At 41.4% G+C, this 18,402-nt stretch overlaps 1 protein-coding gene across 1 annotated transcript; it reads right to left on the bottom strand.

The window, feature by feature from the left end:
- Nucleotides 1-10,704: 10,704 nt before the first annotated feature.
- Nucleotides 10,705-17,599, bottom strand: LOC145442682 (uncharacterized). Its single transcript, XM_080320667.1, has one exon. It carries the CDS (start codon nucleotides 16,974-16,976, stop codon nucleotides 11,070-11,072), a length of 5,907 nt encoding a protein of 1,968 aa, XP_080176793.1. The 5' UTR covers nucleotides 16,977-17,599; the 3' UTR covers nucleotides 10,705-11,069.
- Nucleotides 17,600-18,402: the final 803 nt, after the last annotated feature.

Below are 18,402 nucleotides of genomic sequence, written 5' to 3'. Positions count from 1 at the left end.
GGCCTATACTAAATGAATTTCACGATAAGGACCAAGCCAATCCGGCGATATTGGCATCACGACAGTGCATGAATGTAGTAGTAAAAGAATGCGCTCTCTAACATGGGCGGTGGGTATAGTTACCATGAAAGAAGTAATATGAAATACCATGATCCTAAACTTATTTTTATTTAGGACAGAGGGCCAACCTCTTCGGCCAAAGGGCCACATGCAATTGACGAACCATTGCGCAGGCCACCAGTCGCGCAAAGCGCGAAAAATTTTCGAAATTTACAGGTCAATATTATTGTTACTCGAGTATATTGCAGGTTTGCTTTATATCGCTGGGCTCAATTTGTCAGGACAGGAATGTTCGGCGCCAGGACATATCGATCGATATCGAGAGCTTCGGCCAACATGCGTCAATCATTTGCGCCTAGGTTTCATAGTAGACGGTCTTTCTGCAAACACAAAGTCGCATGTTGGACGAAACTTTCTTTTGTTTGCGCGTATAGTTGGACTCAATCTGTTAAATTAGGCATTCCTGTCATTTTCAGGAGGGGGTAACAACATTAAAAGCAAGAAATCGACCGACAACATATTGCGCAAAATATTCTACCCTATTGTAATGTACGAAGATCTACATGAAATGTGGCTGGTCCGTGGATCTGCCATAGAACTGATATTTTAGTCATCCACATCCCGAGTGTTGCGGCCGTACTAATCATATTTTGGTTGGCCTTGCAAGCTCACAATCTGAGTAATCATTTTTTGATAGTATAACTTATTTCGAAAATTACCTCGCGGGCCACTTGAAACGTTCTCGAGGGCCACGAATTGGCCGGCCCTGACTAATAGGACTATGAGCTGCGCACGAGGCCTGACAAATGACAGCGCATTTCAGCGAGGGCTAGCGAGACACGTTACTAGCTAAAAGACTATCTCCTTCTAAAGCTTGATGTAGTTGGGTCGCTTTATGCCGTTTTGGAAGCGTCTCAGTTATGCAGTGTCTTGGCCTCTGCATGTCAAGGCAATATGCCCAATTTCCCATTCATATCAGCTGATGCTCCCTCGATGGAATGCTGTTTCCATCGACGAAGCCGTTTCAGCTGTTTAGGAATAGTGATGTTTGGTACAGGCGAATAACTTAATACGACAAAAGAACAGCAATATTTTGAAATTGAAATTAAATGCAGCATTTCAAAATGCTTTGCTCAGCGTCCTTCTAATATCTCAAATTAGATCGCGGACCGCAAAATATGACCTCGTGAGCTGCGTGTTGGCGACAATTGATTTTTCGAATATGAAATTTACAATAGGCCCCAACGTGAAGGTGTAGTGCAGGGGTCGGCAAACCCCGGCACGCTTGCCATTTGTGGCACGGGAGATGATTTCTCATGGCACGCCAAATGATTTGACGCAAACGACATATTATAACCATGTTTTAGCAAAAAGTGAAACATGAGTTTTTAAAATGTACAGAGCTCGTAGGCGAACCAAAAGCATTTCGTAAAGTAACATCGAATAGAGTCTTTGGGGCAGATTTTAATTATCTTGGAATTTTTTTCTGTGCTTCGCGCGATTTATTGGGACTTGATTTCTTGATTGTAATGTGAGAACCCCCACAAATACGTATGATGTACAGAAATGAGTCCAACCGTATTATCAATTATGAAAGAACGGCAACTTAACATCGTGAGAAACCGTTTGGATGCTTTAGTCGAGGAGAGTGTACCGTGCAGCCTGCGGGAGCGCGACTATTATATGAACCGGCATTTCGGCGCTGGACATTTTCACGCTATAGAAGACACGGCATCGACGTAACGTTTCGGGCAACATGCGACCATGCGACTCCGTGCGGTGTGTGCGGTGCTAAATGAGTGGCGGCAATAAAACCTTGAAAAAAAAAATAACCGCTGTATGTTGGCCAAAACCTTCGACATTGATATGTCTACTGTCCGAAATGACCAGCGCCGAACAGTCCAACGACTTACGTATCGAATGAGACCGACCGAGGAAAACAATGAGCCCCGTGTCTAAATACGGATTTGAAATCGTGCACATCTCACGTAAGTAGATATTATTTTAGTTTCGTCTGATACGTGTAAGCGATTCCAATATATCTGGAGCAACGACAACCTTTACCGCTTTACCGCGACTTTTGGAGCTTAGCACACAAATCAAGTGCCAGACCAACCTTGTTGTTGTTGTTTGTAGTATTCATGGTGTTTATCGTCTACTATGGACATTTACACCAGGCCGATATTGCTTATTTTTGATTCCGTATCTGCCGACTTATAGCACGGGCCACTTCTAGACTTGTAAGAGACCGCTTACGCGTATGAGATGACGAGGAGGAGCCTAAATAAACCTTAATGACCAATTCTAATGTGTCATCAAACCAACTTGCATGATAAACTAGGGTTACCATACGTCTTCTTTCGAGAGGATTTGTCCTCTTTTTTGACTTTTTTGAAAGTGTCCTAGAAGGACGCCCAAATGTTCACTTTTTTGAGAATTTTGGTTCGGGAGCTGGGCCGGAAAGTTGACCTTATTTTTAGTCAACCCCCTGATAATGTGAAATAAAAACTGTCGCTTGGGCGCTGAGCGAGAAAGTTGACCTTTTTTTTAATCAACCGACCACGAAGTCAAAAAAATTTACCATTTTTTCAGGATTTCCTCCGATTTTGCAAGTTTGAAAATTTTGAAAATGGTCCTCTTTTCAGATTTCCAAAATATGGTAACCGTATGATACACTGATACAGAGGCGGGCACATTTTTATCATTAAAACATATCCTCGTAACAACATCGATTGGCCTGTTACTGATTGGATATGATAGCGAACGCAGTTGGCTTGGAAACGACCAGAGCAACCACAGAATAATTGCGCGACTAAAAATAAATGGGGCAAATATGTGTAGTGTGGCAGCGACCAAAAATTTAATAATCACTGCCGTAACCGAGGCCGTTGCCAGGTGCAGATAGCCCGTTGGTGGGATTCCTTGCGTTCCCGCCAAGTGCGACAAAATTAATAATGTTCCACATTTTTTGACATTTTGGCACGCTGCATGCAAAAGGTTGCCGGCCCCTGGGTAATGTCTGAACGTGTGAATATCTGTTCAGGTGGGGATGTCTATTATAGTCTTGGTTTCAGATCTTTACCGCGCAACCACCATTTGTCTGGTTTGATGATACTATTCCTGAATCGATAAATTACATATCGCTACAAAAATTATCGTTTTCAGGTAGTCGCAATTTCGCAATTCAGATTCACTTTGGCTCATTGCACTTTAACAACGATTCCTTGCGATAGCGGATCCACATTTCGATTACACGGGCTGGGTGAATCAAATTGCTTTCGTTTGAAGCATTCCGTTGAGAGAACTGTAAATCAGTATGAGCTTGAGACGGGAAATATTAAAAATCGATTCTTATCGGAAGAAGTATTTCAAGCTGAAAGCAGATGAGCCTGGTAAGACAAATGAGCCGAAGAAAATTATACAGGAAAATATAGTCATGCCGCATTCATCATTATGGCAACAGCAGACACGAAGTGTCATCGGAAATCGATAATTCTGATGGAATCAGCGCAGGCTTGAGGATTGATTCTTCGAATTGACGATAGTGCGAGTGTTATTATATTATGCGCAGATCTCGAACGAAAAGCAGTCGTGACAAACTTGATATGGATTCCTCGCCTTATGGGAGTTGGATAAAATGAAACGGCTGACGAATTAGCTAGAACGGCTGCATCCACGTCTCATGCAGACAACATTGAAGATCCGGTCGAGCTGTCGATTCCAGACGTGAAAACGATCATAGAATCCAGAGTTGGACAACTATAAAATTCTCTAAATTTCACTAAATTAGACCGAAATGCCAGTAATCTAATTTTAATCTAATTTGTGAAATGTTTCCATGCTCTGATTCTAATTCTAATATAATTTGTGAAATGTCACTATGCTCTAATTTCAGTTCTAATCTAATTTATTGTTTTCCTGAAAACGCCTCTTTGTCCGAGGCATTTTGCAGCGAGTTAACAAGAATATCCGTCTCGCGCAGGGAAATCCAGTGCCAAGCCGCCATCGCCTTACTTACACCGTGCAGTCATAGTAGATATTGTGACGAATAATAGCCTGCTAGCACAATAGCTTGCAGTCTGCGAACAACATTCTAGTTTTCAAAACTTTACGTTAGTACAACGTCGTGCTGACTAACATGGGCGATACTCATGGTTACCGCAAAAGAAGTAATATTTTATTAAAGTAGTACAAGTCATAAACGTAATTGTATTTTGAACTATGAGCTGCTCACGATACCCGACAACGCTTTCCAACAACCAATGAATCAATTTTGGAGCTAGTCAGACATGTTACTAGCTGAAAGACTATCTCATCCTAAAGATTGATATTGTGGGGACGCCCTACGCCGTTTTCTAAGCGTCTCTATCTTGGCAGTGTCTGGGCCATTGCACGCCAAGGCCAGGGCCGGAACAGCACTTAGTCAGCCAACAAATACGTTGGTCTTGGACTCTTACGGCCCCATAGGGGGATAAACCTAACTTCTGTGGGGCTCATCCTCCTCAAACCACCCCGTCACGATATACGTTTTCAGGATATACGTTTCGCTGATACTTGTAAGTGTGATTTAATATGTTCGTTAGGTGGTCAGATTCAATCGCCGAATCACGCGAAGCGCGAAAACTTTATATAATTCCTGACTGAATCGGTTAATATTATCGGGAATTCCATAAATATTGCTATAAATTTATCCTCCCTCTCTGCCCACGTAATCTGATTTACCGGTATAGCGCTGAGTGAGTTGTTGCCTTGGACAATGTAGGGCCCGTAAATTATAATTGAACAAATTCGGGTGGGCCCATTGATATAATGACCTCGTCACATGATGTCGTCACATGATGTCTGCTATGTCAAAAGATATTAAAATCGCCCAAACGTACTAAACTAAAGGACGCACACGATTTCAAATTGGCATTCCTTCACTGGCAAATAATTTTTCTCTCCGCGATGGCATTTTTCTTGTAGATTGCCAGGACAGGAACATTTGACGCCCGCCACTTATAGGCTCATATGGACAATTAAACATATATGTATTTTGTATATTTATCGAAGTTTTCGGTCAGCATAAGGGCAGTCCTTTTCGGCCAAGGTTTTCTCGGTGCCCATCGTTCTGGCACACTTCTCGGAGTCGAATGTTACATGGCCTAAAAATTCATATGTCTTGATGTGTCGTGGCGCGGTGATGGCCGACGCCGAAATGCCAATTTGTATAAAACATGCATATTTTTTCTTTGGGGAAGGGTACCCAATAATGCAGAGATTTGGCAACATTAAATCACTCGTAGCGGGAAAAAATTTGAATAAAGTTCCATAAATATTCCAATGGAATGCTGCTGCCATCGCGGCAGCCGTTTCAGCTAATGTGGAATAGTGTTCTTGGGCACCGGCGAATATCTTATTTTGCAATAACAATAGCCCCCTGGTCGAAGGGCCCTCCTCTTTGGTATTAGCCCTTTTTTCAAGGGTTGTAGCGAATAGACGTGAAAATCCTTGTACCAATCAAGAAGATGATTCCGTTCAGATGAGTCAATCATCAAATCTCCGCATTTGTTATAAAAGTCCCATATGCCGGCAATCATCAAGTCTCTACATGCCTGTTGAGTTGGTAAGCGAAAGGGGGATCTGGGAGGCGGAGCCCCCAGAAGCCGTGAATACAAACTTATAGCCCCCCCCCCGGAAGCCTTTCCCAGGGCCCCCCAATCATAGAGCCACCACTGCCTATACCTGTATGCAGTAATTTTTCAATCATCAATCAACAATTTCCAGTGGTTCAATTGTGATGTTGCAGATTTTGTTCCAATAAGTCACGCATTTGATCATTAAATTCCCTAAGATAGAAATGGATGTATAGTGTATCCACGTCATTCTGTGAAGTATTGCTTGTTACATGACGTCATAATTGGTTGCATGAAATGTTGTTAGGCACAAACTTTTGAAATTTGTGTTTAAATTTTGCACCCGAAAAATTCTGTTCAAATACTTACGTAATTATTACTAAATGTGATTTGTGCTATTCACTATATAACGCAGTTTATCCCGAACCGTAACTATTGCTCTATACCAGAGTTGGATCAATTACATTATTTCAGTTCAATTACAATTACAATTACAATTACTTTCATGCATGTTTCAATTACATTACAATTACAATTACTCCATGCTAAAAATATCAAATTACAATTACAATTACAATTACTCCTTGCATGCTTCAATTACATTACAATTACAATTACAATTGCTGCTGTTGAACATGTAATTGAATAATCATAAATTCAAGCGTGCTCCTTGACAACCGTAGCGTCGTATTTAATAACAATTCAAGTCTAGTTCAGATTGTGTAGTAATAAATGCGTTCATGTGCGTACATAGTATGCTATGTAAGATGTCATTGTGACGTAAGACGTAATATAATCGTGTTTTGTATGCTCGATAATTATGGCTCACGTAATTGGAAATTTAAAATGTTATTTACCTAATTTCCTATGGGTTAGGATTAAAGATAGGGTGCAGTATGTCGTTGAAAAAATATTATAATATATGCACGTGTTGGATTTGCGTATATAGTACATAATTAAAGAAATAATCTTATTTTTATCGAGGGACGTAGGAATTAGGATGAGGAGTAAAAACAAAACCGTGCTTTGTCAGATAAGACGTTATATAATATCCAGTGGTCTGGTTAGTTAGCCAGACGAAGTAACGATGTAGCATCGTGATCTGAAATCGTATTGTAGATTGCCAACCCACGGATAGATGCGCAAGATGTGAGTCACGGATGAATGCACCGACAAACGTACTGCAGAGCCGGCTAAAAGCAGCAAACTTTGTAGTCCTAGAGCTGGCGATCCATGCGTCCAAATTTGATGCATCTGGTCTTTATCGTAAGCTATTGATGTACTAATTCCGAAAACACAAAATAAAATCTCGTCAGGGCAATGTATCTGCTCCAAAATAGCCGTTTAAGGCCGACTGTTCTGAAAAGTGAGAGCGCTGCAGCAGCATGACCACAACAATTACCAATTACGCCCAGCGATTGTTCAGAACAATGCCGATTCCCAGACTTTCACGACTATTTTGGGATGGTACCATTGCCTGGAAATATACTTTTATTGCGGAATTAGTGCGACACTAGCTTTCGATTAGGACCATACATATCAAATTTCGACGCTTGGATTGCCAGCTATGAGACTATCAATTCTGCTGCTTTTAGCCGGCTCAGCAGTTCGCTTCTCGGCGTATTCAATCGTGAGTCATGTGTTGCGAATCCATCCGTTGGTTAGTAATCTAAAAATTGTATACAATGGCAGCCGAGGCCAGCATAGCGGTAAAAATAAAAAAAACTTCGCCCGCAAGGGCGCAGTCAAGGGCTTCCGCGAATGGATCCACCAAATTCCTTGTCGACATTTAAAGAGAATGCATTATAAGTCAAATATTTCATGTTGTGCTTGTCAGGTCTCAATAGCAATTTAATGTAATTAAAATTGTAATTAGGCAAAATTTTTGTCAAATTACAATTACAATTACAATTACACAAAATAAAAATGCTTCAATTACAATTAAATTACAATTACATTGAAAAATGTAATTAATTACATTCAATTACAATTACAAATTACAATTGATCCAACTCTGCTCTATACCGGTGGTTTCCAAACTTTTCAGAAAAATTCACGAAACGGTTCCTTGGCAAATCTTAAAAAGATAACACTATGTAACAGTGTTTTGCGTTCGGCTCAATTTTTGATGGTACTTCATGTTATATGGGCGCCGAGTTAAAAATCGAAAATGTACTTCATATTATCGATAGTTTTCAATTATCATCCTTGTTATTCCTCACTTACTAATGAGAAACGCCCTGTTTCTTAAGTCATTTAGACCAGTGCTCTTCAAACTTTTTCGTCGCGGTACAATCTTTTAACGTTTAGTCAAAACTCGTACACCCCACCACATAACACACCGATTCCGCAGCAAGCCTTATCCAGGGGTGTTCAACCTTTTTGCAATATTAAGGCCGCATTTCGATTAGGCCTACATATATATCTTACGGCCGCATTCCAGTGGAGAGTCGTCCTGGACTATCTTCACGACAAATGCTCATGTTAAATTGGCAACCGCAAACATCGCACCGCGGAGAGTCATAGTGGGGTTTTGTAACATCACTGTTTTTTGAGATACACCTTGCGTATAAAAGTTTCTAATGCTAGAAGTAGAACATTTCCGCTGGCTTAACGCACCCAAATCACGAGTGTTATTGTTAGGAAAAGTAACTAAGGTTCATTTGATAGTCGCTCGGAGCCTCATAAATGAATATCGTCGATACTATTGGTAGTTTTAAATATTACTATCAATTATTTACCCATCCTCAGCCTACGAGCCTACGGTATAGCTGATAGAGGGTGTGGCTTCGAAACTTTTGGACACAAAATTAATGATGGTGCATCTTCTGGTTCTGTTAATCCCTTTGTTGCATGTTTTGTATTTCTTGACCTCTTATCAGGATTGTTGTTATAGACAAAATATATTGGAATCACTCAAACGTACTAGAAAACTCGTCATTCGTGAGACGCGCACGATTCCAACTTTGTAATACCTCTTTAATGAGTGCTTCAATTTCCTATGTGTTTCGCATTTGTATGGTGGTGCTCAGATTGCAATAACACTATTATATTAAAAACGAAAAATTCGAGAGAAAAATTAAAATATCTTAGTGATTTCAGAACCAATTCTAATTTCTTATTCCCGGCCCCAAACACCCAATATAAGTATGTGGAGACGGCCGTATAATTATAATCAAGATTTTACCGGTTTTACGGTTTGGTTCTCAATCTTTTTGAACTCGCGGACCGATAAAACTTCATAACAAATGTTGCGGACCGGTGAGCCGTCAAGAACTAAAAATTACCGTAATTTCCCTACGAAAAATGCAAAAAACTTTACTGTAGTGCTGGAAACTACATGGAATGGTGCATTTTTGATACTAGATGTTTATGTGGTTCTGTTGAAGTTTCTGCAAGCTCGGAAAGTCCTGTTAACGACCACTACACTATGATTGTGATTGCTCGGTATATTTTCAAAGAAATGGGACTTTGTTATTTGCTACAACCAGTGGCGGCTCGTGACAATATCGGGTGGTGGGGAAAGGGCCGCAAGCGACTTGTTATCAATATGACGTAACAGTAGCGTTTTTCAACGTTCATGATGGCCACATGAATTCCCCGTAAACAATGATTTTTAACGTAGGTGCCGCGAGAGGTTTGCCGGTGGCGTGACTTGAAGTGCGGTAACAAATGTTTTATTCATTGTTTTTTAGTCAAATGATTATTTTACAAAATGTACGCGAACTAAGAATCGTTCCCATGCCACGAATCAATCATCAGGTTATCCTTAGTAGCATGCGTTATGATTTCGTGGTAGAGATTACGCAAGCGCCGAGTAAGACTATACCAAAAATACACAGACCAACTACCTACAAAGAGCATTCGCATGACACCTTGTGGTGTTTTAATCGTTCCATGCTCAGCATTGAGTCAGCAATTCTGTAAAGTGCTGCAGCGCCTCCGACCTATACGCGATAACTTTCATTGAGCTGCGACATTACATTTACTCTGCCAAACAATTTATATTTAACTGCACTAGCCATGTGCACTTGGGATTTTTGGTGCGTTTTCAGACGCTCTGACAAATGCTTCAGATCGCGATAACCAATTTTGTTCCAACAAGAGCCACTGCTTCCGGTACCGGCACTGTCGAATAAAAGACAGTAAAAGCAAAACAAGGCGTTTTTATCCTCACCATAAGTAAGCCATTCATTTTTATCGAAATGCGCTGAAGAAAAGGCACGAGTGCGCTTTCCTCCGGCGTACGATTGGATCAATGGGCAATTTCTAGGCTGATACGGACCTAGTCGCTTTACCTCTAATTTTTGCTCTAAAGGCAGCTGGCTAAACGGCGTACGGAGCAAAGATTCAACACGATTCATGTTCGCACTTGACCTGACTACTTATCTGCAGAAATGGAAATGACTATAAATCGAGAGATTGCGTATGCCTAACTGGAAAGGTCAACGAGTTCGGACACATACGCAATTGTTATCTCATAGATTGGACAAGGAAATGTCATACTGAATCCAAAACATCATTCTGAAGAACTACGGATAGCAGCCTCGGAAATTCGATCCCGGTACAGCTTGGGAGATTCTGGCCTTGAGGCTGGAGACTGTCACACGACACATACGGCTTACGGTCTATAGTGTCTATATGTCTGCTGCAAAATCGCCTTCGGAAAATATATTACCGAATAAATACGTGGATGAAAGCCGAAAACTTGGTACACTGTTACATGAAATCATCGAGAAGTATAGCCTCATGACCGTTTTCGGTATGGTACACTGTCAAAATTAATACGAACAGATCAACGCCGAATTTTGCGTAATATTTACTGAGGAATCGGCTGATCAAGCGATCAGCTGTTAGCCGCCATCGAAAACGAAACAGCTATCGCGCTTGACAGGGGTTGTAATTGTGAGCAAATGGCCCGAAGTGTTGCGGTCGCTGAACTGCCTATGTGATTCTGTGTAAGCTGTCTTCCCTTGAACTTACAGCGCCGCAAAGTCCTATAAGTTTCCCGATGCAAATATACGCGATCTTGAAGTACGGTAGAAAAGTATATTGCTTGAAGTTCCAATTGATCGAATTTCCTTATATCCAAATTATAATACGACACAGTAGTAGCGCGAATAAGATATTGTCCAAACAAGATCGGTAGATACAGTGAGGGAACGTCCGGTGGGCCAATTACTATTGACAAACTGTACCCTATCACAGCTATATCCAGAATATTCCCTTAGACCAGACCAGGAAGTATCGTCAAGCATACGCCATCTAGCGAGTACAAGTATGGCTCCTAAATTATTGAACCCCCCAAGATTAACATGAAATGGCCCACAGTAACATACCCCCCCAAAAAAGTTATAAAATGACAAAGAACTTTTTTGCAAATTAAGTAAAACATTAGTCCATTAGTGGCTCCTCGTCGGTGGAATCCTCGGTAACTTCCTCTGCAGCGAGAAGCACGACCAATTTGTGGATAGGTCGCTCCAAAAACTGCACATCGTTGATTCTTCTTCCGTGCTGATCAATAGTACGGTCGGCGATGCGTATCTTGGCCTTTCGCACCAGCCCATCTGTCGAACTCGAAACCGAGTGTACGATTCCCAATTTCCAAGAGTTTCGCGGAAGGTCATCATCATGAACGATAACAATATCTCCCACGCGAACATTTCGACTAACTTTGCTCCATTTAGTGCGTTGTTGCATGCCAGGTAAAAACTCCCTTCTCCATCTGAACCAAAATTGATTCACAGCGTATTGTGTTCTTCTCCAGCGCCTTCTTGCATAGAGATCTGGCTTGCCAAATTCCCCTGGAGGTGACAACAAAATTTTTGGTTTCATCGTTAACAGATGATTCGGTGTCAATGGTTCTGGCGCATTGACATCACCCAAATTGATAACAGTTAGTGGTCTTGAATTTACCACATTTTCTACTTCTGCGAAAAAGGTTCTGAGTGATTCATCATCCAAATGTGAACCTATTTGACAAAGCAATGATTCCAAAACACGACGCACCGTAAGAATTTGGCGTTCGACATTCCCATTCATATGACTAGCTTTTGGCACGTGAAAGTTGAATTCTATCAGATCACAATTTTCAGACAAGAGATAATCTCTGACCTTTTTCTGATTCATCTCACCCATCGCCTTTTGGAAAGCATTCTTTCCCCCAATGATGTTGCTTCCGCAATCACTCAACAGTGATTTTATCGGCCCTCTTCTTGCAAGAAATCTTCTCAATGCATTAATGAATGAATCCAAGTCCATAGAGTTAGTCGTCTCCAAGTGTATAGCTCTGGATGACATACACGAGAAAATAACTCCGTACCTTTTCAATACGGATCGCCTTTCTTTGATTTCAAATGGCCCGAAGAAATCGCACGAGCAAAATGTGAATGGACCTTGCTCAGCCATTCTCGACTCTGGTAAATCGCACATCTTTTGTGCCGATAATGGTTTCCGTAATTTCCGACAAGTTATGCATTGGTGGATGTGCTGAGAGACAGCGCTCACACCACCTATAATCCAATATCCATATTGACGTATCTCATTGTGCGTAATTCCACGTCCCATATGATTGACCTTTCCATGAAAATGGCGAATGATCAAGTCCGTTACATGAGATTTCCGAGGCAGCAAAATTGGATTCTTGACTTCAGTAGACAAAGAGCTATTACGGATTCTTCCGCCAACTCTTATCAAGCCATCACAGTCCACAAATGGATCTAGTTTGTACAAAGGACTGTCTTTCTTTACAGTAGAACCCTTCGACTTTGATGCAGAGTCAAGACGTTCCAATTCATCCGGAAAGAATTCGCTCTGTAAGTCTTTCAAGATGATCCTTTCTGCCATTGACAACCTTTCAACAGTGAGAGAACTGTTTATTGGCAAACCCTTCAATCTGTCTTTGAATTGCAGGCAGTTTGCAACAGCCCTTTTTGCCTTGAACCACGACGAAAACTGTTTCAAATTCGTATTCCAAGATTTAGATCCCGAATTTTCATTGGAAGTTGTACAGAATGACACAGTCTTCCTGACTTCCACATCTACCAAGTCATCCACAGATTCGCCTGATGGACGAGCGTCCTTTGGTATTTCAATTCTTCCCTCTTTCCACAAGAATTGCGGTCCATCCCACCATAACGGAAGTGATAAAAGTTTTTCCAGCGACATACCTCTGCTTGCAATGTCACTTGGATTGTCATGTCCTGCCACATGCATCCATGCAGAAGAGTCTGTCAAATCATGTATCAGTTGAACTCTGTTTGCCACGAAAACATGAAATCGCCTCGCTACGTTATTTATATATCCCAAAACAACATTGCTGTCAGTCCAAAAATACTCTTTCAAATTTTCATACCGCAACTCTGTGTTGAGAAATTTGCTCATCTTGGCGGATACCACAGCCGCAGTCAGTTCCATCCTAGGAATTGACACTTGCTTCAAGGGTGCAACTCTCGATTTTGACATAATGAGAGTGCAATGCACTTTCCCTTTATCACTAACCAATCGGAGATATGAACATTGCCCGTATCCATACTCACAAGCGTCGGAAAAATGATGAAGCTCCACTTCCTCAACAGTACCGAATTCATCAGGTTTCACACATCTTTTGATTTGAATTTTATCCAAATTATTCAAATCATTTAACCAATCTTCCCATCTACGAGCATAACTTTCTGGTAGCGCAGTGTCCCAATCGAGTTTCATTTTGCACAATTCTTGCAATAATACCTTTCCAACCAGCAGAACAGGGGCCAGAAAACCCATCGGATCAAAGATAGACGATACAACACTCAATACTGTTCGTCTTGTTACTGGCTTATCCACCAATTCCCTGTGGAACCTAAACACATCCAATGATGGATTCCATAAAATTCCCAAAGACCTCTCTGTTAACGACGACATAGTATCGAGGTCAATGTCCTGTAATCCCTTCGCCCTTTCCGATTTATCAATCGATTCCAATACTTGCATTTTGTTCGACACAAATTTATGCAGTCTCAATCCAGCCTTTCCACATATACCCACGCTGTTTTTCACCAATTCAACAGCTTCGTCCACAGTCTCTACCGAGGTTAATCCATCATCAACGTAGAAATTGGATCGAACAAATTCTGCAGCCTTGCAGCCGAACTCTTGCTCTCCATCATCAGCTGCCAACTTCATGCCATACATGGCCGCGCCTGGCGACGAGACACTTCCAAAGGGAAATACCTTCATACGATACTCTAAAAGTTCCTTTGAAAGATCTCCATCTTTCCACCACAGAAATCTCAGCATATCACGATCCTTTTCATTGACATAAAATTGAAAAAACATTTTCTCAATGTCCGCCATGATGGCTACTTCGTTCTTTCTGAATCTCAACAAGATTCCTGTCATATTGTCCATCAAATTTGGTCCGCTCAATAGTACGTCGTTGATGCACAGACCACCGTACTTGGCACTCATATCATTTACAATACGAAGACTTCCTTTCTTGTTATGAAAAACAGGAGAATGAGGTATGTAGTTGATACGACCATTCTTTAAATCAAGTATGTTTTCTGGAACCTTTTCCGCGTACTTTTCAATTGTCAGATTCATTTGATCCTTATACTCCGCATGAAGATTCTGGTTTTTACCCAATCGTCTTTTGACCTGCTCTGCTCTTTTCGCCGCCAAAGGTCTGTTGTTTGGCACTCTAACATTGTCGTATTTCAATGGCAGAGGGAATTCGTAATGCCCGTCCTCTCTCCTTGAAACACCGTTTGAGAGGATGTCCATAAAACGCTTGTCCTCGACCGACAAAGAAGCTTCCAAATTCCTATGTTCGATGAAATCCATTTCTAGCAAATGATTGATTTCCTGTGGACACATAACTTCCTTCGCCTTTGTCATGTATACAAAGGCGGTATTCCCTTCAGCAACAACTTCTGAAGTTTCGAAGCCTTCTTCCATTTGTGCCTCTCTCACAATAGTATGATGCGATACCACGCTAGATGATTCACCCTTCAAGTCCTTACAAACATTACCAACAATTCCCCAACCAAACATAGATAGTTGACCATACGGATCCTCATCATCACCGGCTACAACCTCACGAGGACGTAACGCGTTAGGAACATCAGTGCCAATTATTATTCCAATTTTCATAGATGGGTCATAGGGCATAATCTTATCCGCAATGCTTCGAAGATGAGCCCACTCTCTTGCCACCTGAGGTTTAGGGATTTGTGAAATTTGAATTGGAATTTCTGCTCTTGTGTAAACTTGAGGAATAGTGACAGAAGAGGTTTCATCGATACTTGAAACTTTTATTCCAGTGACCCTGCTTGAGTTAATAACTGCACCAGATTTATACAATGTGGACATCTGTAACTTGGTATTTACAGATTTCAGTCCTAAAGTTTCCTTTAGATCATCAATGATGAAAGTCCGATTACTTTGACCATCTAGTGCACAATAACATTTGACCTTCTTGGAAGGATTGGCAGCAGTACTCACATAAACAGGGACTATCATAGTATTCTGCTTACCTCCCTCCTGTCCTTCCTGGGAGCACACTTGCGTACATTTCGAGTCCACCTCATCAGGTTCCACATGCAGAGATGTCAAATGCCTCCTTTTGCATATCCTGCAAATTATTCTTGCTGTACAGTACTTGGCCATGTGGTCTTGCGATGAGCCACAACCAAAACATAGTCCTCGTTTCATGATAAATTCCCGTTTGTCGATATGGGATAGCTTTCCAAAGCCTTCACAATCATCAATGTGATGTGGTTCTTCACAAAAATAACACTTTGTCCTTGTAACACTCGTGTCGTCCTGACATTCTGTCGAGAACGATGTGACCTTAAATTTTCCCTTGTAAGAGTCTCTATTGCTCACTACTTCAGGAGTGCCAATTTTTCCTTTGTCATTTGGTGAATCCAGATCATCCAATTCTGGAATATTCATCTTTTCGGCACAGACATCGATAAATCCTGCCACTTCTTTCAATGGTGGATATGACGCCTCACCATATTTACTTCGCCATTTGTAAACTTCATCCCGCCATTTACCTCTCAGAAATTGCGGTAGTTTTCCAATGATTTTATTACTTTCAATAGCATAGTTCAAAACACCAACAGCAGGTATTTTCTGCTCAGCTGCTGCGATTTGATCCAAAAAATCTGCAAATTTTCTCAGACCAATCCCATCTTTGACATTGATTTTTGGCCAAGAAGATAGTCGATTCAAAAATGCATTCCCAACTACATTGTCGTTGCCGTATCTATTTTTCAATCTCTTACGTGCCTTTTCATAGGCATCTCTACTCTGCAAGAGCAGTAAACCTTTTATCATTTCCTTAGGCTCACCAGATAGATGTGACTCTAGATAGTTCAAGAGCTCATGCACATTGCATGTCTTCGACTGAATCAATGCATCAAACGAAGTTTCCCAGGCTAAATATTCAAGAATATTGCCATCAAAAACACCAACCTTAATTTCTGGTAGACCACACGATCGCGCCAACATAGCATTCGAAACAGCCAATTCCTTCAAAACCTGATCCAGATTTGCATTAACATGATATATCCCATGAGCACCATCGTTATTAGGTGCTCTATCCATTACATTTTCGGTGTTATCCAGTACACTACTCGGTGTCGACTTCCGCCCTCTATCAATTAGCCTTTGCAAGTCTCGTTGATTCTGAGCAGACAGGTCCTTCATCTTCTGCTCGTTGTCCCGTTTCATTTGTTCAACCAGCAGAGCAGTCTCTCTTTCGGGAGAGTTCGAATCTTCTAGTACAGCGAACCTATTCCGTCTTGGAGTGGGCTCAGAGAACTTCGCCTTCACTTCGCCGTTGTATTCGTCCAAATGATCCTTTGCGTTGTTGCCAGTCTCTTCTACATGATCTTGTATATCCTTGAATGAACGAGAAATTTCTTCCAATTCCTCTGGCCTTAGACGAGGCTCAAGATCCATCCAAAAATCTTGTAGTAGAGCAAACTTCTTTTGCATATCTAAATATGCTTCTGAAACATATTCCCGAACGTCCCGTGACTCTAGCAGGTCATTCAAACATTTGCACTGTCGCAATACCTCTTTGACACGGAAGTCAAACTCTTGTTTCATGTTTTCAATAAATGCGGAGGTTCCTCTAGTTCTCCTGTCCGATATCACGGTGTGGCCATGCTTGTAATCCTCGGCCATAATTCTATTAGGATCCGAATCTACGTTATCTTCACCCACCAAAGTAGAATTCCTTGAATTAACACCATTTCGGCCACCGCGAGAAGCCTTTCCAGACTTCTTCCTATTTCTTCCAGGAGTCATTATTAAAACCAGAGTACATGAACTTACTGTTTTCTTGAACAGAAGTGTGTCCTTTTCTCCAATATCAGTATGAATGAAGCAAGTCCTATTACCGGCACCAATCCACAGAATATGGAATTGTCCTTTCCTTATGTACCGATAGCCGTCCTGTGTTACTGTTCCGCTTCCTGGCCGTTCAGTGTATTTACTCCACGACCGGACCTTTAGCTGTATCTACTGTTGCGGTCGCTGAACTGCCTATGTGATTCTGTGTAAGCTGTCTTCCCTTGAACTTACAGCGCCGCAAAGTCCTATAAGTTTCCCGATGCAAATATACGCGATCTTGAAGTACGGTAGAAAAGTATATTGCTTGAAGTTCCAATTGATCGAATTTCCTTATATCCAAATTATAATACGACACAGTAGTAGCGCGAATAAGATATTGTCCAAACAAGATCGGTAGATACAGTGAGGGAACGTCCGGTGGGCCAATTACTATTGACAAACTGTACCCTATCACAGCTATATCCAGAATATTCCCTTAGACCAGACCAGGAAGTATCGTCAAGCATACGCCATCTAGCGAGTACAAGTATGGCTCCTAAATTATTGAACCCCCCAAGATTAACATGAAATGGCCCACAGTAACACGAAGGCCACCATTCCACGGTGAAATTGACATTGGAGAATATAAAATAAAACTAAATATTTGAATGCAAACCGAGGATGTTAGTAAACTGTTTCATGATATCATCATCTCATCACCTATCTCAGTATGGAACACAGATACACCGGCTTTTGCGTGAAATCCGCAATGCGTTAGGTAGGCTAAGTGTCAGATCAGCGCACATCTCTACCATACTCGAACTTAATAACGAAATTGCTGCCATAATCATTGAGTGTCAACCTTGAGACTTGGCACAGCGTTCGATACTAAAATCAAGACATACCATGTAAAAGTTCATGACGGATCTAGCTAAGGAGCATCGTTAAAATCAATGGAGACCAATACCGGCTTTGCGTGAAATATGTTTGCGATACATGACCGATCAGCACACACTCGACTTTGGAAACGGAATTACTACCCTAAACTTTGAGTAGAAACCCTGAAACTTAGGACAGTGTTAAATACCACCATCACGACATGACATACCAAGTTTCAAGAATTATCATGGTGTGAAACACCATCAAAATCGACCTGTACCAGCAACGGTCGACTCAACGCATATCACGGTATCCGAGTTCAGATATAGATACGATTGTTACATCACACCTTAGGGGCGAGCAAGCATATTTGCCCCGGTTGCTCGGCCATTTTACGAATAGGAGAGAGTAAAGCAACGTTTCTTAATTGTGCGCAGCTTTGAGAGAATAGATAGTGAAAGCTTGTTATGAGCGCTACCGGGGCAAGCCCCGGCTAGGCATTCACAAAGCGAAAACACAGAAG

Source organism: Botryllus schlosseri, chromosome 7 (assembly GCF_051294905.1).
Source record: "Botryllus schlosseri isolate E-star chromosome 7, Bs_hap1, whole genome shotgun sequence".
Lineage (NCBI taxonomy): Eukaryota > Metazoa > Chordata > Ascidiacea > Stolidobranchia > Styelidae > Botryllus > Botryllus schlosseri.
The sequence above is the reverse complement of the archived record's forward strand: the minus strand, read 5'-3'. Positions and strand labels throughout refer to the sequence as shown.

Coding starts and splice junctions, on each gene's coding strand:
- LOC145442682 (XM_080320667.1), bottom strand. CDS start 16,976: ATGACTCCTGGAAGAAATAGGAAGAAGTCTGGAAAGGCTTCTCGCGGT.